Source organism: Manacus candei, unplaced genomic scaffold (genome assembly GCF_025592945.1).
Source record: "Manacus candei isolate 608988 ecotype Guabito, Panama unplaced genomic scaffold, ASM2559294v1 h1tg000053l, whole genome shotgun sequence".
Taxonomy (NCBI): domain Eukaryota; kingdom Metazoa; phylum Chordata; class Aves; order Passeriformes; family Pipridae; genus Manacus; species Manacus candei.
Genome location: NW_026138101.1, coordinates 4,504,547 through 4,527,472, shown reverse-complemented (window position 1 = coordinate 4,527,472; position 22,926 = coordinate 4,504,547). Strand labels below are relative to the sequence as shown.

The 22,926-nt window shown below is 55.7% G+C and overlaps 2 protein-coding genes and 2 non-coding genes across 4 annotated transcripts; 3 read left to right on the top strand and 1 right to left on the bottom strand.

The window, feature by feature from the left end:
- Positions 1–735: 735 nt before the first annotated feature.
- On the top strand, positions 736–807 carry TRNAH-GUG (transfer RNA histidin (anticodon GUG)). Its single transcript has one exon. It is a non-coding gene; the product is annotated as a tRNA-His (tRNA).
- Positions 808–2,715: 1,908 nt separating this feature from the next.
- Positions 2,716–2,788, bottom strand: TRNAK-UUU (transfer RNA lysine (anticodon UUU)). Its single transcript has one exon. It is a non-coding gene; the product is annotated as a tRNA-Lys (tRNA).
- A 1,665-nt stretch (positions 2,789–4,453) lies between these two features.
- Positions 4,454–10,611, top strand: LCAT (lecithin-cholesterol acyltransferase). The gene is made up of 6 exons (XM_051801979.1): positions 4,454–4,697; positions 7,227–7,383; positions 7,849–7,964; positions 8,304–8,399; positions 8,487–8,711; positions 9,474–10,611. The coding sequence occupies exons 1-6, from the start codon at positions 4,550–4,552 to the stop codon at positions 10,094–10,096; spliced, it is 1,365 nt and encodes a 454-aa protein (XP_051657939.1). The 5' UTR covers positions 4,454–4,549; the 3' UTR covers positions 10,097–10,611.
- Positions 10,612–11,259: 648 nt separating this feature from the next.
- MATCAP1 (microtubule associated tyrosine carboxypeptidase 1) lies at positions 11,260–22,887 on the top strand. Its single transcript, XM_051801998.1, has 6 exons — positions 11,260–11,685; positions 15,775–15,918; positions 19,900–20,032; positions 20,407–20,712; positions 21,452–21,549; positions 22,070–22,887. The coding sequence occupies exons 1-6, from the start codon at positions 11,275–11,277 to the stop codon at positions 22,232–22,234; spliced, it is 1,257 nt and encodes a 418-aa protein (XP_051657958.1). The 5' UTR covers positions 11,260–11,274; the 3' UTR covers positions 22,235–22,887.
- Positions 22,888–22,926: the final 39 nt, after the last annotated feature.

Genomic DNA, 22,926 nt, shown 5'->3' with positions numbered 1-22,926 from the left:
GAGGGCTGGGGAGGAGGTGGCAGTGGGATGGTGCCCAGCATGTGGAGCAGGGAGCTCTCACCCCCACCGAGTCCTTTCTTCTCCACCAGCACTGAGCCCAACCTACATCCGGGGCCAGCAACAGCAAAAGCAGCTCTGGAGTCATCAAAGCACAATTTTCAAGGCATAAAATTGTGGGAAAACATGGAGAGGGATCATGATCAGGCAGCAAGGTGGTAGTGGGGTCCTGGGGACATTCCAGGTTACCTGGACCTCCCTGTCTGGATCCTTCCCACAGCATCACTCAGCTCCCCGTGGAGATCCTCATGCTGTTTATTGTATTTTTAACTGAATTCCCCCAAATTTGTTGTATCACATATGATGCTAAAAAATTAGTTAATTTCTCACCTTTTGTACAACTTAGATTTAGCTGAAGCTATTATAACCCTGAATTTGCTGCATTGTAGTGTGATGACCCTACAGCATGATACCCCCTCAACAGTGCCATCCTTCGCAGCAGCCTCGCTCTCCAGGTGCCATTCCAGCATTGCCAGTGTTCTGCACAATTCAGGGTCCCATTCCACGCTGCTGGAGCTCTGAACAGCATCATCCAAGCCCATTTGTGGCCTCCTTGATAAAACAGCGTGGATTTGTTCCCCGGGGCTGTGCTGGGTGTCCGTGCCAGGGGAGGGGTCGGAGCAGGCACTCCCCTCCGCACGGTCCCGGCGTGTGGCAGGACACCTTCTGACACCTTCTGCTGTGATCGTATAGTGGTCAGTACTCTGCGTTGTGGCCGCAGCAACCTCGGTTCGAATCCGAGTCACAGCAACACTTTTGCCGAGAGCCGGGAGGGAGGCGGCTGCGAGGAGGTGGGTTTGGAAAGAAGCCACGCCCTGGGAAGGCGCCACGAGCTTGGGTGGTCTCTCTGCTGAGAGTGACCAGACTCACACCAACAAGGATTTCCCGACCTGTAGTCACTGGCCGGGGGCTCTCCAGTGAGGCTTCAGCGGGACTTCTGGGAAAGCACTCCAGCTTCTCCATTTTCCGGGCAAACGTGAGAATTTAGAATTCACCCAGCCTCCCACGTTCCCCTTCCTCACAGTTTTGCAGGCAGAGGACCAGAAAATGCTGTGGCTGCCCTGCAGAGTGACAGGAGGTGGGAGGCAGCAGCTTGCTCAGCTCGCCCCTCCTGCCCTCCAGGGTATGAATGACCTGACACAGCAGAAGGAAAATTAACCTGATGAAAGCCCAGCTGCCGGCACTCCCTGCCCCAGGGGATTTTGGCTGCAGCAGCTCCAGAGGTGCTTTCGCAGCAGAGGCAAAACCCACCCAGAGCTGAGGGATGCCCCTGGCACACTGCAGGTCTGGGAACCGGAGGTCTCGTGGGCGCCAAGAGGCAGGAGGAGATCTGTGGGTGCACCGGGAGATGCTTCAGCCTGAGGAAGCCTCTTAAACTTTTGCTTTTACCCTCCTGGAGCCTCCAGACCACGGAGTCACCCTGTTTGCTTGGACTTGGTGCCCTCTCCTGACAGCCATGCAGAACTCACTCTGGACGGCAGCTTTCAGAAGAGAAATCACAAAAGGTATGGCACAGGCTGGTGGTGAAGAAGACACCCACCCAAGCAGTGGGTCTCGGCTTATTCACCACTGTGGGGGTACCTGAAAGCAGCACTCAGTCAGATGGGCTCAGGTGTCGGCAGGGCTTGTGCTTGGGAAAGGGAGAGGGAGGATTTTTTTTATTGCACAAAATGAATTTATTTTATGTTGTAACTTATCCAGAGCAAGAAATGGAGGGAGAAAAAAAAAATCATTGTGCATTTACCGTTAGGATTTACTGTTTGTAGGGCACTACTTGCACAACTTCGCACTCCTCCAACCTTCATTTAGTGAAAACGTGTTTTCCTTACTCAGGGAAAGCTTGAAAAGCATTTTCCCTTTTAAAGATTATACGTAAGGAAGAAACACACATCTGGAGAAGTTTTCCTTTAGCAGCAGCAGTGCCTGCCCTGCTTTTACCCAGCTGAGAAGCAGAAACACAAGGAAATACATAACTTCTCCATTCCTCTTTTATTTTTTTTCCCCCAGAAAGTCAGTGTGGGGTGTAAGGCCACTAAACTTGCCTGAAGAACAATGTACTGTGCTTGAGTTACTGATGTATATTCAGGTTGAAAAATGTCAAAAATCCTAAGGGGGATATTTTTCATCCAAAATTCCTTTGGTTTTCTGTTAAAGGAGTTTGTATTTTGCAAAAATAACCTGAAGTGTCTGTACACCTACGGTGCAGTCCAGGGCTCAGCTGAGGCAGTGTGGTGGCCCCATGGGTTGGTGCAGCCTCTGGTCTCATATGAACCATCTCCCCTTAAAACAATGTAGGGCTCTACTGGGAAAATAGTCACCCTCATAGTTAAAAGTGTCTCCTGATGTTCAGATGGAGCCTCCTGTGTTCCAGTGTGTGTCCATGGCCTCTGGTGTTGGTGCTGGGCACCACTGAGCAGAGCTTGGCTTCCCTCCCAGGAGAGATGCTCCAGTCCCTGCTTGTCATGCAGAAAAAGCAGGTGCCAACAGGAGCCCAAACTTTGAGGAAACTGCCTCAAGATGTCGGTTTGGGCTCCTGAGCACCCTTCAGTGAGAGTGGGAGCAGGGGAAACAGTCTCCCACTTCATGCCCCCTAGGAGGGACTGTCCCAGCAGGAGGAGATGCCGCCCCTGCCCACGGGCTCCTAAAGGATAAAGCCACCGCCTGAACAGGGGCTTGAACCCTGGACCCTCAGATTAAAAGTCTGATGCTCTCCCAACTGAGCTATCCAGGCTCCTGTCTGGGGTCTGGGGGGATGTCCAGGACAGGCAGGGGGGACCCCACTTCGCTGCAGCGTTTGGAAGGACGGTGTGGGGACCTGCTTTGACCTCTCCCACCCCCACAGCACCCCAGCGAGGCTGCCAGCGCACACCGGGCTGAACACCCGGCTCCCGGGAATCCCGCGGGCACTGATCCGGCATCCTGGGGATGCGCCCTGGGAAGATGCGATGCCGTAGGGATGCACTGGCAGGGAGGGGAGCGGGATGATGCGGGAGCGGCTGTAAAACCTCCGCCGCTCCCCGGAGCTCCCAGAGGGAGGCGGGAGGGTCCTGCCGTGGGAGGGGAGCGGGGAGGGGATGTGACCGTACGGGAGCCGTACTCTGCGCCGGGGGGTCCCCGCTCGGGGCTGGGATCGCACAGGGGGTTGGGGTCCGTGCTCTGGGGCTGGGATCGCACAGGGGTTTGGGGTCCGTGCTCTGGGGTTGGGATCGCACAGGGGTTTGGGGTCCGTGCTCTGGGGCTGCAGCAACCTCGGTTCGGGTCCGAGCGCCAGCAGCGCTTTTGCAGGAGTGGGGTAAGGTGGGAGGGAGGCGGCTGCGAGGAGTTGGGTTACAGAGACACGGAGCCCTCGGAGGAACCGTGAGCTCGGATGGGCACCCAATGGCCGCCCCACATATTCTCTTGCCCTTTCTGCCCGTAGTGCAGGATGGGACCCCTCTGCCCCTCAGGGAACCCACCCTGCCAGTCCAGCCCACCCACGAGTGCCCTCCAGCCCTACGCAGACCCATCCCACCTCGCTCTTCCCTGGGAGGAAGAAAACAATTTCCCCTCAGCCAGAGAGTATGATTTTGCCCCATCCCTGTTCAAGGCCAGGTTGGGTGGGGCTTGGAGCAACCTGGTATAGTGAGAGGTGGCCCTGCTGATGGCAGAGGTTTGGAATGAGATGAACTTTAAGGTCCCTTCCAGCCTGAGCATCACTGGCTCCTGAGGGTTCCCCGTCCCCAGTGCAGGCAGGGCCACCTGGAGCCCTGCCCATGGAGGTTGGGGCTGCAGGGGCTCCCCCATCTGGGGCTGGCACTGAGTGGGCACCTGTGGGGATCTGGAGCCTGCAGCAGCCAGAAGCTGTGGGGTCCCAGGGCCAAGTGCCTTCAGGGGGATGCTGGGAGGATGCTGCATGGGCCAGCCCGGGCAGGGGGTTACAGGGCAGGGGCAGTGCATGGAATGGCACTGGGGAATGTGGTGCTGCCATTTGACACAAGGGGCTGCTCAGATGTGTCTTCACTTGTCCCAACCCCACTATCTTTTCCCAGGTGTCTGGGTGTCCACCTGGCCATGTTGGCAGCACCAGCATCCCCTGCCAAGGGCAGAGGGAGCAGAGAGGGGCTGTATTCCCCCAGGCAGGGAGGGAGCAGCCCTGGGCAGCCCTGTGGGGTTGCCCCCAGAGCACCATTCAGAGGATAGAATGTGGCAGCCACTACCCCAGCACAGGGCTGAGGGACACTGAGGCACTGGGAAGTTGCTCAATGCGTGGTACCCCCGAGCAGGGCTCCCGGGGCACGAAGAGCCTCTGGGCACCACTGGACTGGCTTTGGCAGGGCATGGGTTGTCCATAAGGCCAATCCTTCGTCCCTCCCCGTCCCTCCTCCTCCTCACGGCCAGCCCCTTGCAGCTCTCCCCTCCCCTGCAGCCCGGGTGCCTCTTGGCTGGACCTGCGTAAAAATTATAAAAGGCTGTTTTGCCTGGAGCCGTCCGGAGGATCCCGGCCGAGCCTGCCATGGGGAGCAGCGGCGCCGGGCTCGCGCTGCTGACGCTGTTGCTGCTCCTGCAGCCCACGTCCCAGTTCTGGCTCTTCAATGTCCTCTTTCCACCCACCACCACCCCAGAAGCTCCCCCGACCAACAGCACACCTCCCGTGGTGCTCGGTAAGGTCACACCAGCGCGGGTGGCATGTGGGGTGTGGGTGGGCACCGTGGGTGCTGTGCAGCCCCCCAGAGCAGACAGTGAGGTTGGGGTGCTGTGCTGCCTGTGACCCGGTGGATTTTGGCCGCGATGGCTCTTGGCTATCTGGAGTTGGAGCCACCAAGGAAGGGGGGGGGTGACACACTGCTCCTCAGTCCCCTCCCATTCACCGGGATAGGGACACAGGGCTGGCCGTACCCAGACAGAGCTTTCTGGAGCTGAGGGGATAGGCTGGGCACCTCAGAAAGCAAATGGGGCTCTGTTGTCTCACATCTGATCCAGAGAGTTTGCTTGGGTCTGGGGGAACTTTGCTGGCATAGGGACAGGGGCTGCAGCATATCCTTCTCTGCCACTTCCCAGAGCGGCTGCTGCTGGTGCAGTGGGTGCATCCACTCCCCTGCAGCCCACCCCATCCTGTGTTCTTCTCCCATTCCCTGGTGATGGCTAAGTCCTCCTCTGTTGCTGCAAAAGGGCATCCATCTCACATCCCACCCAATGTCAACCCTGCCTGGGGACAAGCCAGCAGGAAAAGGGGCACAGGAAGGTGAAGGGAGCGGTGGGGGTATCGCCTCAGGGAGGTGTGAGCAGCTACCACCTGCTGGTACCTCTGTCCTGCACGGTTCTGCCTTCCTTTGCCCCTGTGCCATTGCCAGGGACCTGAGCTCAGGTTTTGCCATGAAACCTCTGCTGAACAGAGTTGGATTTTTTTCCTCCTTTTTCTTGAATCATGCCAAGTTTCCCCTTAAAAAAGAGAAGAGAAAAAGCAGAAGATCCCTCCCTGCTGCAATGCCAAGGGCTGACCCTGCAAACTCCCCTCCCAGAGGCATCAGGCAGCAGGGAACAGTGTCTGGATCCCCCATGTCCTGGGACTGGTTGTCCTGGGGTGCCCAGTAGACCCGGGTTGCTGTCACCAGGTGCCTTTTTTCAGGATTACCTGTGGTGGTCGGAGCATCTCCTCTTGTCCCCCAGTGCCAGCCCCAGGGCCTGCCCCATGCCCATCTGGATCTGGCTGCCCCATGTGCTGCTCAGCTTCCTCAAGTAACCCATCCCCCGGGGCTGGGCGTCCCGGAAGCCCCCGGTGCCCTTGGGACCGACGATAACCCCTCCGCCCCCACAGGAACTCCCTTAATAATTACCTAATGTCCTCTGGAAGGGGAGGCAGAGCTCAGGGCTGTGTGCCAGGGGTGGGGGGGTGCTGGCTGTGCACCTTAGGAGCCATCAGAGCAGCTCGTGGTCCCCCTCCTCTTGCTGACCAGGAAGATCCCCTCTGCCTGGGCTCTCTCTACACCAGGGACCACTGGATGGCCTGATCTCAAATCAGGTGCTTTGAAAACAGGATTTAGACCCTCCCTATATCCCTGGGGACATGCCACAGGATGGGAGCTGTGAAGCAGGTTGAGTGAGGTAACTGCTACATCTCCTTCGCCTCTTGCATGGCACGAGGCTTTCAGAGGCTGCAGCCGTGCCCTTGGCATTGAAGATCAACACCAACCTCAGCTGTGTATTGTGGGCAAGTCCTTGGACCTGCTGGGGCCATGGAATCACCTGGTGTTCCCATCTGACCAAGTTCACTGTCCCCTGCAGTCCCTTCACCTTTTGTCCTCACCCTCACGGTCAGTGCTGGCACCAGGAGCTGGCTCTTGGCTCCTGCACACCGGCTGGGAAAGCTCTCCATGGTGTCTGATCCCAGCACAGGCATATCAGTCAGGGTGGCACTGGGATGGGTATCCCATGCCTGCTGGGAGCCACACTGAAGCTCCCAGAGCAGACCAAACACCCTGGTGACTGTCATCCTCCATCGAGGGAGCCCAGGTCACACAAGTGAACTTGCTTAAAGCTGCACCGTGTTTCCCTCACACACTATTCCCACTGAATTCCTGCAGAGTACAGTTCTGCTCAGCACCAAACCATTTCAGAGACCTTGTTCAGTCTGTTTGGAGGGTTTAAAGTTCAGGAAAACAGTGCATGGGTCTCTGGAGCCAGCGCTGGGACTTTCATCTCCCTGGGAACTCTGCATCCCTGAGCTGTCCCACTATCCCAGGACGAGGTTCCAGGAATGCAGTAGGGATGGGCAGAGCCAAGCAGACTGACTCCTTCCTCTAGGCTGCAGGGAGGAGAGGAGGGTGGAAACCCAGCCAGGCAGGGAGAATAATCCAAAATGCTTTGTGCTGGTGGGGACTGGCACATTTGGGCCAAGGGTGGCAGCTGTGGGGGTCACCTCATGGGACAGGCAGCTTGAGGGGCCCCTGAGGATGCATTTTTAGCCCTGCTTTCATGCTCACCCTACATCTCTGCTCTGAGCACCCTCGATCCTGTGCAGAGTGGGCTGTTCTCCAGGGATGCAGCTCCTGCAGGTGCCCAGCCATCCTCAGCTGGGCAGCCCCAGGGAAACCTTTCCTGGGGAACCAGGGCAAGAGCTGTGTGGGCAGCACCACGGGGCCAGTGGGATGGGGCCTGTAGCTTGCTCTGCTCTCCCTCTGTGGTGCCTCCAGTGCCCGGGTGCCTTGGGAACCAGCTGGAAGCCAAGCTGGACAAGCCGGATGTGGTGAACTGGATGTGCTACCGCAAAACAGAGGATTATTTCACCATCTGGCTCAACCTCAACACCTTCCTGCCAGTGGGGGTTGACTGCTGGATTGATAACACCAGGTACCACTCAACCCTACCCTGGGAGCTCCCTGGGGAAATGACCTACCAAGGATCTCCCTCCCCTCTCCTCCCCCTGGCCATGGTTGAGCCCACACAGAATAACACGGGAGGACCATGGGATTGTTTGGGAACACAACTATCTGGCTCCAACTTCCTGTCCCTTTCCCACATTCCTGCCATGTGCTCATACCCAGCCAGATTGTCCTGAGCACCCACTGGAGATGCTGCCACCCTGCCCAGGGCCACAGGGTGAGAGGGTTGCTGCAGCCTGCTCCATCAGAGCCTCCTGTCCCGGGATACCAGGCGAGAGACATGGACACTGGCTGGGCACCAGTCCACCTCCCCATCCGCACAAGGCTCGGAAACAGCCCCTGAGGTCCCAGCTGCCAGCCAGTGATCTCCACCCCAGCCCCATGTCCCCATGGGGCCATGGCTCTTCTGCTGCCTCCTGTCCTGTCCCTGCAGGGTGGTGTACAACCGAACCTCTCGGAAAATGTCCAACGCCCCAGGGGTGCATATCCGCGTGCCTGGATTTGGCAAGACCTATTCTGTGGAATACCTGGATCAGAGCAAGCTGGCAGGTGAGAGGAGAAGCGAGGGGTGTCTGGGGATCCCAGGTGCTCCCTGCAAATGGGGAGGTGTCCCCATGTCTCCAGCAGGGACTGGTTCTGCAGAGAGCCCAGGTCTCTGGGAATGAGGGACATTAGCCTTGGGGACACGCTCCCTGTGAATCCCAGCAGGGACCACCCCGTTCTTGACCCCAGTACACAATGGGATGCACAGAGCCACTACGTCTGGCTGGGGCCACCAAGCTACAGGGCTTACCAGAAAACATTTTGGTTGTGACCAGGACCAGGATGGAAAAAGGTTGACAAGAGAAGACCACAGACCTAATTCCCACCTGTTCTCTCTGCCTGCAGGTTACCTGCACACGCTGGTGCAGAACCTGGTGAACAACGGCTACGTGAGGGACCAGACGGTTCGGGCAGCCCCCTACGACTGGAGGGTTGGACCCCGTAAGTCTGGGGGTTGTGGCCAGGCCCTCTGTGTAGGGAGGGAAGCAGGATAAGCCTCATGCCATCATGCTCCCCTCTTGTCCACAGAGGACCAGCCCGAGTACTTCCAGAACCTGAAGGCGCTGATCGAGGAGATGCACGACGAGTACCAGAGAGGCGTCTTCCTCATTGGGCACAGCATGGGCAACCTGCATGTCCTCTACTTCCTGCTGCAGCAGACACAGGCCTGGAAAGATCAGTACATTGGGGGATTCATCTCCCTCGGTGCCCCCTGGGGAGGGTCTGTGAAGCCCCTCCGTATCCTGGCATCCGGTGGGTGACTCCTCGCGTGCAGCCACCTCTCTGTTTTCTTTCCCTCCTGCAGAAGTAGAAAGGATGGGCAGGGAAAAGACACAGTGGTGGAAGAGGTGGGGGACCTAGTTCCTCTTTAGCCTCTTTGCAGCCCAGAAAGCCACAGTCACTTGCCTAATGCCGACAGCCCAGAATATCCACAAGTCACAAGCTGAGCCTCCAAAAATGCATGGGAATAAGAATCATGTGCTTGGAGGTTTAAGTATCTGGCCCCTTGCATCACCCTCAAGTCACCTGCTCATATTTTCCTCTGTTTCCACAAGAGCCAGAGGTTTTTTTAAGGTCATCTGGGTTCATTCCATGGTCTTAGGGCTCCAGACACAATGCCAAGGCTTGCAGGAGACATGCAGGTTGGCCACCCACTGTCGGGCTCAGCTCACTCCTGTCCCTGCAGGTAGGAGGGGAGGTGCTGGGGTTACAGGGGAAGTTCAGGGCTGGGTTGTTCTGGGCCATCACACGTCCAGGTTTGTCTATGCTCAGCCCCTCCAAACAGCTCGAGATGTGGAGAGAAGAGTTTGGAAGGCTGCTCTGGATAGCTGTAGCCAGAGGGGTGAGGAGAGGACATATGATCACGAGCAGAGTAGGGGTAAGGAGAGGAAGAGCTGAGCTGGATCTGGCCAGGGGACAGTCATGTGTCACTGTTGGGAAGGGCTGATCCCAAAGGCTCCATCTGTGAGGGTGGATTGTGTTGCTGTTTCTAATGAGCCCTTGTGTGTCCCACAGGTGACAATCAGGGCATCCCACTCATGTCCAACATCAAGCTGCGTGAGGAGCAGCGCATGACCACCACCAACCCCTGGATGTTCCCAACCACCCTGGCCTGGCCCGAGAACCACGTTTTCATCTCCACACCCTCCTACAACTACACCTACCGGGACTACCAACGCTTCTTCACCGACGTCAACCTGGAGGATGGCTGGTACATGTGGGAGGACATGAAGGACTTGCTGAAGGACTTACCCCCTCCTGGGGTGGACACGTACTGCCTCTATGGCACAGGCTTCCCCACAGCAGAGACTTACGTGTATGACGAGCGTTTCCCTTACGAGGACCCCGTGGACATAATTTATGGTGACGGGGACGACAGCATCAACACACGCAGTTTGGAGCTGTGCAAGAGGTGGCGCGACCAGCAGAAGCAGAAGGTGCATGTCCAGGAGCTGCGAGGTGCCCACCACTTTAACATGGTCTTCAGCAACCTGACGCTCAGTTACATCAACGAAATCCTGCTGGGGAGCCAACAGGAGCAGGGCCAGACAGGGGAAGTGAGATCCAACCCAGAGGCTGGGAAGGGGGGGAAGAACTCACCTGGGTACAAGGTCCTTAAGGAGCCTAAAAAGAACTGAAAGGAGTGAGGGCCAGCTTCCCTCCATGATGGTGGCCACCACAAACTGCCATGCAGGGGAGCAAAGGACTCGGAGCTGAGTTTGGAAGGAAAGTGAGCAAGACCAACAGCTCAGGTGGATGGGCTGGCACCCACTTCCACACTGATTGGTTTTTCTTTAGGGAACGGTGACTAATTATATTTCAGAGGCTTGTCACCTCCCACTAGTGGGTGGATAATTAACCATGCTGCCAGCTCATTAACATCACACTCGTGAATTCCAGCGTATGCACAAGCCCTTCTCGCTAGCAAGCCATATTTAGGCACTTTAGAGGCTGTGGAGCCCACGGTGCTCACCTGGAGCCCCTGCTCACCTGGGACAATGAGAGCAGGCTCTGACTTACTGGGGTGATCACGGAGGTGGCACAGGGGTGGCACAGCAGGTATGGCTTACAAGAGCAGTGAGCTAGGCTCCTCGGGCAAGACCAACTCAGAATCAGCAGATTTACAACATAATAAACACACCTTGCTTCTGCATGCTGAACCTGCCTTGTCCTTCACAGCAGGGTAGTGAAGCCAGCCATAAGCAAAAAGTGAGGTTCTCACTGCCCACAGGCACCTCAGGAGCCAGGAGTTTGGGAGAAAACACATGGTCAGTGATGCAGCTGGGGCTGGCAACACAGCCAGGGCTGGCAACATGGTCCCGGTGACAATGTGGCTGGAGTGTGTGACAGAACCGGGGTTGGTGATGTTACTGGGGCTTGATGATGCAACTGGTGCTAGGAAAGCAACTGGGATGGAAACATGACTGGCCTTGGAAAAGCAACTGGGACCGGTGATGCACCCGGGGATGGTGATGCAGCCGGGGCTGGTGGCACAACCAGGGTTAGCAATGCAGCACCCTTAGGCTGGTGACTGAAGCAGCGTGGCGATGCTGCCGGGGCTGGCAATACAAATGTCGTGATACAGTTGGGGTTGGCGATACTGCCGGATTTGGCGATACTGCCGGGGTTGGTGACCCGCCGTGCCCGGCGATGCCGCCGTGCCCGCTCTGTCCCCGCTCTGTCCCCGCCGTGTGTCCGCCTTGTCCCCGCTCCGTCCCCGTCCCCGATTGGCGGCGGGCGGTGCGTGCCCGGGGCGGGGCGGGGCGGGGCGCGGGGCCGGCTCAGCCCCGCAGCGGCCGCGCTGGAGGCCGCGGCCATGGGCGCGGGGGCGATGGGCTCCGGGGCGGCGGGCGGGCCGGGACACGGCGCCCCGCTCTGCCCTTGCCCGTCGCCGCCGCCGCCCCCCGCGCCGCGCTGCCCGCGGGGGACCCGCCGGCTCTCGGAGACCGGCGCCGGGACGCGGCGCGGGGAGGGCGCGGCGGGGCGCGGGGGGCTGCGGGCCGCCGCCTCGCTGCCGCACATCGCGCGGGGCCGCGGCGAGGAGGGCGGCGGGCGCCGCAGCAGCCCCTGCCTGCTCGTGGCGCTGCGGCCGCGCAACGTGGAGGCGGAGCGGGAGCGGTTCTTCCGCGCCAGCTTCGCCTACGACCCGCAGTTCGAGTACGCGGAGCCGGTGCCCGCCGCCGTCCTGGACAAGTACGGGGCCGCCTCCGACCGCTTCGTGACTCAGGTGAGGCGGGGAGGGATGCTCGGCCTGGGGGGAGGAGGAGAAGGAACGGGGGGACTCCGGCTCGCCACATTTTCCGCGAGAGGGTGTGGGTACCCACGTGCCGCCGGGATGTATCATGGTGGGACCGCTCCGTGGTGGGGCCGGCCAGGCGCTGCTCCACGCTCACAGAATCCTGGAATGGTTTGGGATAGAAGGGATCTTAAAGACCCCACCTCCAGCCATGGGCAGTGACATCTTGCGCTAGACCGGGTTGCTCCAAGTCCCATCCAACCTGGCCTTGGACTCTTCCAGGGATGGTGCATCCACAGCTTCTCTGGGAAATCTGTGCCAGTGCCTCACCACCCTCACAGCGAAGAATTTCTCCTTATGTCCAACCTAAACCCACTCTTCTGTCAAATCAAAGCCATTCCCCCTTGCCCATGTGAAACCTCACAGCCTGCTTTCCTTCCCAGCTGCTGCCTGATCCTGCTCCCCTCAACTGCTTTTGTATCCTGCCTTCAGCACACTCACCCTGTGATTTCTTAAACCTGTTTTTAGTTACCTCACCTACCTGCAGGAATAGTTCCTGCTCTGTGGGTGATGTGGGTGCTGGTCATACTGGTGCTGCTTGATGCTGCCAGTGTTGGCCAAGTTGGATGAGGCTTTGAGCAGCCTGGAAGCTGTCCCTGCCCATGGATGGGGGGTTGGAACTAGACAATCTTTAAGGTCACTTTCCATCCAAACCAGTCTGTGATTCTATGATCAAACTGTCTCCTGCTTAGGTTGGGAGCTGTGCTCCATCAGGGGCACCTTGCTTTTGTGTTTTTGCACTTGTTGCTGTAGAAATAGCAGCCAAGGATCTGGAGCATGTGTGTGACAGTGTGGGAAGTGGTCCTTAGCCTGAATGTCCTGGTGGTTAAGTCTGGCTTGTTTTGTGGAAGGCCTAAAGATTGTGGCAGCATCCTTAAGGCATCAGCAAATACAGTCATTAATGATATTAGTTGGTGTAGACTCTGCTTAAGAAGTCTGTATGATTTTGTGTAACTGTGTCTGTGTTTCCACTACTGAAATATTCCCAACTCGCTCTCTGCCGTGGGCATAGCACTGAGCAAACAGCTCCTGGTCATTCAACAGGAGGAAAGAGTCAGGAGCATGCTTTCAGAGTGCTCTGCCCACCAATGAGCCTTTCCAGGATGCAGGGAGTGCAGCTGCTCCATGCTTGGCACCCCAAAACCAGTTTGCTCCCAGGGGTGAGCATCCTGCCTCTGGGAAGAGCATCCTTTCTGCCACACAAACAAGGGAACAGATAAAAACCTCTGATCCTGAATTCCAACTGGCACACCAGAGCTGTTTCTTTGCACCTCCCAGTCGGGAGCGATTTGTTCAAATAACAACTTCTTTGCTGATTTATTTATTGCTTTTTGAATGTTTACTTATTCCTGCATCACTGCCCATGTCTCTGCCTGGATTATTATCCGGATGATTCAGGCCCTTTCTGTAAACAGCTTTCTAAGCAGTTCATCATTCCCAGTGCCTGCCATACCTCTGCCCCAGATAAACTGGTGCCAGCAAGGCTGTTGCAGGGAAGACTCTCCAACTCCTGCAAAGACCTCGCTGGCTTTTTTGCATTTCCCTCCTGTGTTTCAGTGCTGTTTCTTTCCCTGAGTCATGCAGTAAAATGAGTTGCTCAGAGCTATATTCCCCCCGTGCTTTCTCTTTTGGTGCAGTGGACTTACAGCATGGTAAAAGACGAATAATCGAGATTATTTTTTCTCTGGGCAGTACTTTGAATGAATGGAATTAAGAGCTTGTAACCACTGTAAATGGTCTCATCGTGGATCCTAAAACATTTTGCAAGGGCATTAAGTGTTGAGTGTCTCTGCCAATGTTTCTCTGAGTTCTCCTGTGTCCGTGTGATGGGACAGTATTCATGTCACTGTTCCTTTGCTCTTCCCTGCAGTGACCTCCTTCCAGTCTCTTTTATTTTGGGAAGCCTTCTTCCTTGTCAGCTCACTATTAGCTATAAACTGTTTTTATTTGCAAAGACCTTCATTAATCATGGAGCTTAAATAAGTGAGACATTTTGCTAAGTCAGCATCCTTGGACATGAGCAGACAAACCAACACCAGCTCCCTGCCTCCAGCTGCTCCACCAGCTGCTCTGCATGTGCTGGAGGGGGTTATTCAGTAGAAAAATTAAATGAACCAGGAGGATTCCTCCAGCCTGTGGAGGCTCATCACCCTGGAGATCACATCCCTGGTTTGTCACGTGAATGTGAGCAGCACCAGCACGGAGCTGGGGCTGGAGGATTTGTTATCCCACTGCATATGGGTGCATTGATTTGGAGATGCTCAGAACACTGAACCTGATATGTCAGGAATTTTGCTCTCCAGGATGTGCACTGAAGTTCGGGGAGGAGCGTGCTCTTTGTTGTCTTACTCCTGGGCACCAGCTGTGCTGGGTTTCTCTTGGCTTGGTGCTTTGGGTCCCCTGGGAGGAGAGAGAGCAAGTGGCTGAGCAGAGGTGGGAGGACAAAAGGTCCTTTTTCTGCCTTGGTCGATGGGAGGTTATCTTGTGGTGCTGCAAAAATGAGCATGATCATTCAGCAAACAGAGCAAAAAAATACCAAAAAACCCCCCTAACCTAAAAAACAAAACAAAACTCAGAACACAAAACCCGAGCACAACTTCTCCTGGGAAAACACTGTAAGTGACTTGAGATAAAGAACAGCTGCAAAAACTGCCCAGGGAAGGAAAATCAGTACCTTCTGCAGGGGTAGAGGAGGTTGCTCACCAGATGCAGATCACAAAGCTCCTTTTAGGATCATAGAGTTGTTTTGGTGGGACAAGACCCTTGAGATCGAGTTCAGCCATTACCCCAACATTGCCAATCCCACCACTAAGCCATGTCCCCAAGTGCCACATCTACAGGTCTTTTAAATCCCACCAGGGATGGTGACTCCACCACTCCCTTGGGCAGCCTGTCCCAATGTTTGACAACTGTTTCCATGAAGAAATTTTCCCTGATATCCTACCTAAGCCTCCCCTGGCAAAACTTGAGGCCATTTCCTCTTGTCTTATGGAGTGTTGGATGAATACTGGTGGTGAGCACCCATCTCCTGATCCTGGGTGACCTTAGGAAGGAGAGAAGGGATGGGACGTCCTCCACGGGGCTCCGGCTGCTGCCTGAAGCCCATATGAGAGCAAAGTGGGTTTGCTCAGCAGGAGCAGGTAAAACACCCACTGCTCAAGAGCAGCACTTGGTCCTGGGCTGGGAAGCCTGGCAGCAGCTCAGCCAGGTTTGCAGATGCAATAAAACTGCTGGAAAGCTTCCAGAATTGGTTGAAAGCCATTGTCATCTGCTTTGGGATATATATTACTATAATACTAATATTAATACATATTAATATATATTCCAATGGCCGGAGAAAGTCATTGCTTGAAAATGTCTAAAATGAGAACACACTTTTGGGGGAGGAAATGTGCTCATAAATGTTCGTGTTTTATAGGTGCTCCATAAATGTTAATGCAAATAACAGAGCACGTGCTGCTGTTATTAGAAGGCTGTTGGGTGTGCAGCAGGCTGGTGGTGCTGAGACCTTGTTTGGAGCAGCACCACTGCAGAGGGTGATGCACAACCTTACTGCCAGGCTTGGAATTCAGTGCCAGGCTTGGAATTCAGTGCTGTAGTGAGAAACTCTTGGAGTGAAAAAGCAAGCAGGGAAGCTGGAGCTCTTTTGTGCAAGCACCGGAGTTTGAAAGAAGAACTGAAAGCAGAAAAGATTGAAAATAATCACGGCTTTAACCACGCTGGGACGACGCAATTTCACTTCTGCTTGGCCCCGTTCCCACAGGAGATGCTTGCAAGGGTGACAAAAAGCAGAAAGAACATGCTGTGGGTCATGCTGATTGTGTGAAGTGTCTGCCTATCCTGGTGGCCACCTCCAACCGGGTCAGTCTCATTGTTTTTTTAGGTATCTCAGAACCACCTCTCGTTTTAGAGGCGTTAATCAGGGATTATCTCCTCTGGGTTCATCGCACGTGGGATTTCAAGGCGTGTTTTTAAGCAGGGAGGATGTTTGCACTGATGTTTTGTTTCTGTGTGCAACAGGCTATCAGGATCATCCGTACAGTCCTGGAGAAGTATGGGACCTACGAGAGCTTCGAGGTCGCCACGGGCGGGAGGCTGCTGAGCAAGTGCCAGATCTGGTCCGTGATCCGAAAGTACATGCAGAAGGAAGGCTGTGTGGGAGAGGTAAATCCACAGCAAAATATTTATTTTCTGATAAAAAGCACTCAGATTAAGAAATGTTTTGGCTACGAAGAGGAGATTTTTCTATTCTGAGCTGTGGTGTCTGTCCTTTCCTCTTCGGCTTGGCCGTGTTCTCTGTACCCTGGCATTGGGACATGGGTGCTGGTTTCCCACCAATTTCCTGTGATTTTTTTCCACATGTATCTCCCTTTTATGCTTGAGAGAGAAGAGGGAGCTGCTGCTTGTCTGTGTGGCCATGCCAGGAGCCTTTTGCTGTGTGCATGAGGCATCAATTACTGTGGGGAAGTCATCTGCTGTTGGCGGTGGGATGGCAGACGTCTCCGACAGCTGCCTTTGCCCACGTGTCCAAAAGCAAAGCCAGGGGCAGAGATTTCCTGCTGTCCTGCAAGACATACCGGGTCATGGTGCTTTGAAACCCCAAGCTCGGGTTTTAAGGCTGGGAAATACGTGGTTAAGATGCAACAGTAGCCATGAGGGATAGAGCTCAGGGAGTTCAGCATCTCTTAACCTGGTTTCTCTGCACCCCCAGCAGCATCCAGGACAGGATGTCCCACAGCTGCATTTAAGGGGCATTCTTTTTTCCCCTTCTGCCAGCAAGGTGTGGGCAAAATAGTTCCAGTGTCCTGGACTCAAGGGCTAAGAAGGATTTCTGGACCTGGCTTTGTGTGGTTTGGCTTGCAGGGCTACCTTGGGCTGTTGGCTGCAAGGCAGAGCTCATGCAGTGCTGGCTGACGTGGCAGCTTCCTCACCACTGCCTCTTGGCCAGACCGTGTTTCCTACCTCTGATTTTTCACCTCCATCTCCAAACAGGGTTGTTGATGAGCATTTCTCCAAAGCATCACCTTGCCCAGTGGTTCCCAGAGCATTCCATGCCTGCAAAAGTGGGAATGAGTGGTCCCCTGAGGCCCCACCTGCTCAGGGGATGTTTCTCCTCCAGCACCCTTGGTTTGCCCTGATCCCTCCTGAGGGTGTCTCTGTGATGTGGATTTGGCACCTTGACCTCCTAAGCCTTTGCTTTGGACAGAAAGGATTTCTGCAGATCTTTTCCTGTAATTCAGCTGCCTTTAAGTGCCCAGAACCAGTCTTGATACCCAGACAGAAAGATGGCCAGTCTTACAGACCTGCACTTACGACATGCTAGTTGAGCTCTACGTCTTGGCTTTATTAATCGATCAGTTTTAACTATTCTCTTCTCCATTAACTGGGCTCCGGCTGGGCAGAAAGCCATCTTTTTTTCTTACATACTGGTGTAAAGTGGCTTCCTTCCAACCCTGTGTAATTCTCCCTTTGCTCAGAGCTATTAGGACTTGGACTCGATGAACCTTGTGGGTCCCTTCCAACTCAGGGCAATGCAGGGTTCAGTCACAGTGTTTGCACATCGGTGTGCCAGATACGGGGCTGTTTTATCTGGGACTTCTGCTAAGTGCTTTTAAAACAATTGAAGCACTAGTTTGTTCCTTTCTATCCATTAGAATGTCTCTGGGGTAGGGAAGAGGGAAGGGTTTCACCTGCTCTCAACGCAGTGACGTTGGCAGAGCTCGCTCCCTGCGCAGGAACAAAACCTGCTGAAACTTCTGCGTCGCTGATAATTTCACACCCTGTCGGGGAACTGGGTGGTTCCAGGCGTGTATCTCTCTCCCTGCACCTGTATCTCTTGATTCCTGACTTTCACCATCTGTGCCCTGTCTGTTCTGCCGTGCCCTTTGCTTCCCTGGTACAAACTAATCACGATGGCTTGCTTAAAAAAAAAAAAAAGGAGAAACTCATGTGGTGGTAGCACGAGGCCCAGAGACCGAGCGGCTGGTGTGTCCCTGCCCACAGTCAGTCCTGGCAGGCAGCATGGCCAGGCTGGTGGCAGCCACTGCAGGCAGCTGCCCTGTGTCCCCGTCACCGATCGGCAAAGGCAGGAAGGATCCCGCAGGCAGCGCTCCTGGGTAAGTATTCGTGCCGTAATTAAACTCTGTGCCCTCAAAAGCTGCTTTTTTCGGGGTCCAAGCTGCAGGTCCTGAAGCTCTTCTGCTTTTCTTCTGCCTCAGGACGGAGGTGACGCTGCCGGAGCTCGGAGGTCTCCGTATGGATTTTGGCGAGCTCACAGCTTGCAGCAGAGAAACACCTGGCTCCGTTGGTAAGTTCTGCATGGTAATCCCTGGGGTTGTGGAATGTTGTCAGCCTAAACAGCGCTAGCTGGTGTCTCCTGGGATCCCATCGGTGGTGTCCCCCTACCTCTGAGCTGCCTTCTCAGTGTCGGAGGTCCCGAGCAGTGCTGGCGTCCTGGGGAGAGGCAGAACCCTGTGCTCCGGTGCCGTGGGGGCCACCAGGAGCCTTCCCTCAGTTCCTTGGGATGAGCTTTCTCTCCATCATTTAATCCACGAAAGCTGAGCAGAAGCTTCATTGGGCCATGAGAATGCACTGGGGAGGCTGCTCAGAGCAAGAGAGGTCACAGACCTGGAGGGCTGGCGCTGCTGCAGGAGCAGGATTTTGGCAGGAGTCACAGCCCTGGTTGTAACAACATCAGCAAAGCTGGAGGGTCCCGAAATAAGGCAAGTGGTGCTGCTCAGTGGGATGGGCTGGGCTGCAGCAGGCAGCAGAACGGCAGTGTTTGTGAAGCTGCATTCTCCAGCAATGCCAGAAGTCCCTTTCCAGTGCTCCTGGGTGCCTGGCTCTGTGTGAGGAGTCAGAGGCGAACTGGCAAGTCTCTTCTCTGCATTGGAGGGATCCCTTTTCACACTGGTGTATTTTAATCCAGGTAAGCAGTTGTGCTGTAAGTATTTTGTGCTGTTCATTTGCCCAGCAGTGGAGTCTGTTAAGCTACTCTTTTGGCTTTCATAATAAATAATAACATTAATAATAAATCTGATTTAAAGCAAACCAATTCAGTCTCCTCTCTTTTTTTTTTTTTAATTGAAAGAACTGTCACTTAGTAATGCATGCACATGTTTTCATCCTGAAAAGTGTCAGCTGTGAAATAACAGATGGTTTGTAGAGTTAATATGTATGTAGGGGAACAGTTTTGATTGCTGTCCTTAGGATTGCCACTGCCAAACCTTGGATGCAAGAGCTCCCAGGGACTATCTCCAGCCATGCTGCAGCTTTGAGTCACTGCAGGTCTGAAGTTGGGTGGTCAAAAAATGCTGCTTGGTTTGCACATTAACTCCTGTTCATGGAGAGCAGCTCTCTTGGCTCCAGTGCTTGCAGCAGCCAGTTTTCCCAAAATAGCTGGGTTTTTTTGTGTAAAGATACTGACTAGTCCTGCACATGTGATGCCCATCCCTGCTGTGAATTATGGCCAGCACACACGGTTCCTTCTGTGAGGGTGGGCTGGCATGGAGCCATCCTCACTGCTCATGTTTTGGAGCCTTGAATGGGGAGAATCTGCAGGGGAGTCCATGAAAATGGAGCCAGAGCCTTGAGCCCCTGAGGAGATGTTTGTTTGGGGGGTGCAGAGGTTGGACACATAACAATGTTGGCACTGTTGGGTGTTCAGAGCAGGATTGTTTTGGTGGCCAAAGTTAGTGCTCCATCCCCACTACCAGTGGGGATGCAGAAGGGGGACCAGGCAAGTCTCCAGAGCATGCCTATCATGTGTGGCCACAAAATTGTGGGGAGCCCATGGGAACAAGCCTGTGGAGGTAATGCTGGAGCCAGAGGGATGCTGGAGGAGGTTGCTCAGCAGCTGCCCGCTGCCACCACAGTGCCTGCTCAGCTTTATTGGCTGTAAAGAGATTAAAGGAGCTATTTCATCCCCTGCATGGGATCATCTCTTTCCTCTCATTATCCCCCCCAGTGGCTCCTGCTGTCTGTGGTTCCTTTGGGGAGCTGCAGCACATGCTGGTGATGGTGCGGCAGAGCCAAACGGTGCCACCCCTGGTGTCAGTGGCTTTTTTCTGACCATCTGCCACCATGTCAGGCTCTGCTGAGAGCCAAGACCCTGCTGATGGCAGTTGCCTCCTCCTCCTTCTGCAGGTGGTGGTGCAGCTCACGGATGACCTCCTGTCCCAGGCGGTGATGATGGTGGAGGACAGCAGGCCCACACTGGCCATCAACCTGGCTGGAGCCCGGCAGCACTGGCTGGAGGGGATGCTGCGCCACGAGATAGGTCAGTGGGGGGGGGAAGGTGGCTTTGGGTGGGGGGCACAGCAGGGGGGATGTTGTGAACATCCTTGGGGGAACGGCCTGGGGCAAGGTGGTACCCACAGGTCCTGTAAGGAGGCATCCTGGGCAGGTTTTGGAAGGGGCTGAGGCCACCTGCATCCCTCTCAGTGTGCAGGGAGGGCATGCTGGGCACCCACCTGTTTACCCATGTCCTAGCCTCCTCCTGGGTACCAGAGCAAGCAGATGCCCCACGGCATCATCACCGGCCAAGACTGAAGCTGGCACCCAACCCCAGCGACTCGGGGCAGGGGGGGTGGGAGCTGAGCCTTTTTGGAGGCTGTGGGTGACCACACTCACTCCTGTCCCCCCCCTCCCCAGGCACCCACTACATCCGGGGGGTGAACAACACCCGCCAGCCCTGGCACAGCTCCGAGGGCCGCAAGCAGTACAGCCTGAAACCCGCCAACCCCACGGAGGAAGGCTTGGCCAGCCTGCACAGCGTCCTCTTCCGCAAGCAACCCTTCCTGTGGCGGGCAGCCCTGCTCTACTACACCATCGAGCGGGCCAGCCGCCTCTCCTTCTCCGCCCTCTTCCAGGACCTGGAGCAGTACGTCCAGGACGCCGGGGTCCGGTGGGAGTACTGCGTGCGGGCGAAGCGGGGCCAGACTGACACCTCACAGCCAGGTACCACGAGGGGGGTGCAGAGCCTTTGGGTTTTGGGAGGGGTTCTGTGTATTTTTTGTTAAAGGAAAGCCAGCGGGGGGCTGTGTTCTGCTGCTGGGTGGGTTGAGCGTCACCAGTCCTGTAGTGGTGGCACAGGCAGCGGCTGGAACACAAAGAGTAAATTTATTTCCATTACCTCACTAACCAGGGGATCCCCAAAGCAGAGGGTACACAAGATCAGAGGATCACTGGCCTGCTGTTCACAGGCTTATCAAGAGTTACTCCCAGGTGCAAGGTCACTTGAGCAATTTACAATCCACCCTGCCAGTCTTCTGCTTTTAACCCCTTCCTCCCAACACGTAGCCATGGCAACCCTCCCTCACATCCCTCCCCATCCCCAGCACGGCTCTCCTCTGGGATTATACTTGTCCTATAGCAGTGACTTGCATAAGCTTCTGGGGAAGCAGCAAAGGAGAGGAAAAATGAGAATTCCTGTGGATACATTTGGATTCTTGCACTGCTTTACCATTAAAAAAATTACTTTGGAAGAAGGGTGAGACCATCCCAGTGAGGTTGGGGGAGCTCTTGCTGCACCCAGCTGCCTCCCCCGTGCTCATCCCTTGGCACCCAGCAGTCCTGAGCCCTGGCACACTTGTGGTCCAGTGCTCTCATTCTTTCTATTGCAGTTAGTAAACATTCAGGGAAGTGGTGGGTGGTGGGAAGCCAGGCTCCCTCTCCCAGGCCCCTTCTGCTCTTCCAGGCTGTTTCAGTAAGGACCAGGTCTACCTGGACGGGATTCTCCGCATCCTGCGCCATCGGCAGACCATCGACTTCCCACTGCTGGCTGCACTTGGAAAGGTAATGGCTGGGAGTGAGGGTGGAGCAGGGAGTGGCTCATCCCAGAGTCCCATTCCTAAGATCACACAGGCTCTCTCTTGATCCCCTGGCTTCCCAAAACCCAGCCCTTGCCTGGCAGCCCTTCCACTCTTTGCCTTTTCCTGCTCTTACGGGTCTCTGTGGAGCAGGGAAAGGCAGTGCTGGGTAGGATGCAAGGAAGGACAGGACAATCCATAATCCTCTGTGGGAGACTTTCAGGAAGAGGCTTAACCCAGCAGGTTAAGCTTTGCTGGCCCTCAGCCACAGCAGTCCTGCTGTCACCTGGCCCTGCAGTGACAGAAAATTACCAAAACCACAAATCCCTGCAAATCCCACATCCCCAGCAGCTTTCCCGCTGCCTCACCACAGGCAGGAGGGATATTTGGGCAGTGGGGGGGGTGGGGGGTGAACCAGGTGGTCTGCAAGGGGGCCAGATGCCCCCTTGGCAACTGCCAGGGTTTGGAATGGAGGGGACTGACCCTGTCTCCCTGCTTCCCATCAGGTCTCCTATGAAGATGTGAATCGGCTGAAGAAATTCGGGGTCCTGGAGAAGGCCCGCATCCCCCATTTCATGCAGGACCTGGAGCGGTACATGAAGCAGCTGGATCACATTGTCACCACCAACGGCCTGAATGAGGAGGAACTGGAGCAGCTGCTGCCTGACTGAGGGGCATCCCCCAAACCAGCACCCCAAGGGTGTAACTGGTGCCATTTATTGGGTATTTACTGGGGCTGGAGGAGAGGGCAGAGCCCGAGCTGGGCGCCCGGGCGGCCGCTGTGCATGTACCGCTGTGTAGGGTAGCGCGGCCGAGGGCCGGTGTGGTTAGTGTTGATGTGTCCCCCCCAACATCGTCCCTGTGTATTTTGGGGACGGCTGTGCAGCTCCACGTGGCTTTGGGGAGCTGGAGAAGAGCGTTCAGGGGGAGGGAGGGCAGAGCTGGGGTGATGTGCTGGTCCCCGAGTGCAGAAGGCTGTGCTGGGGGAGTTGCAATGGGGGGGTTTCCGTAGGGTCCCGGGAGTGCTCCCAGCACTGTGGGGGCACCGACATGGGGTCAGCAGCCAGGGCTGGGGGCTCTGGGCTGTGCCTGGCAGGGAGTAAGGGCTGGCCTGCACGCACAGATCTCCCCATGAATGCCTTTGCCGCTCCCTACCCTTTCCCTCACGCCCCCCACCAGCAGGAGGAAGGACTTTAATCCCCCAAATACCAATCTCTGCCCAGCTCTGCACCCCAACTATAGCCACCCTGGCTTTGAGGACTCAGGGTGGGGACTGGGCTTGATGTTAGTCAAAAGCGTGTAATAAAGATGATGTAATGGAAAAGACGTGTGGGCAAAAGGTTGTGGATGGCATCAAAAACCA

Coding starts and splice junctions, on each gene's coding strand:
- LCAT (XM_051801979.1), top strand. CDS start 4,550: ATGGGGAGCAGCGGCGCCGGGCTCGCGCTGCTGACGCTGTTGCTGCTC. Junction 7,384..7,848: donor TGCTGGATTGATAACACCAG/GTACCACTCAAC, acceptor CTGTCCCTGCAG/GGTGGTGTACAACCGAACCT. Junction 7,965..8,303: donor GGATCAGAGCAAGCTGGCAG/GTGAGAGGAGAA, acceptor CTCTGCCTGCAG/GTTACCTGCACACGCTGGTG.
- MATCAP1 (XM_051801998.1), top strand. CDS start 11,275: ATGGGCGCGGGGGCGATGGGCTCCGGGGCGGCGGGCGGGCCGGGACAC. Junction 20,033..20,406: donor GATGCTGCGCCACGAGATAG/GTCAGTGGGGGG, acceptor CCCCCTCCCCAG/GCACCCACTACATCCGGGGG. Junction 21,550..22,069: donor TGCTGGCTGCACTTGGAAAG/GTAATGGCTGGG, acceptor GCTTCCCATCAG/GTCTCCTATGAAGATGTGAA.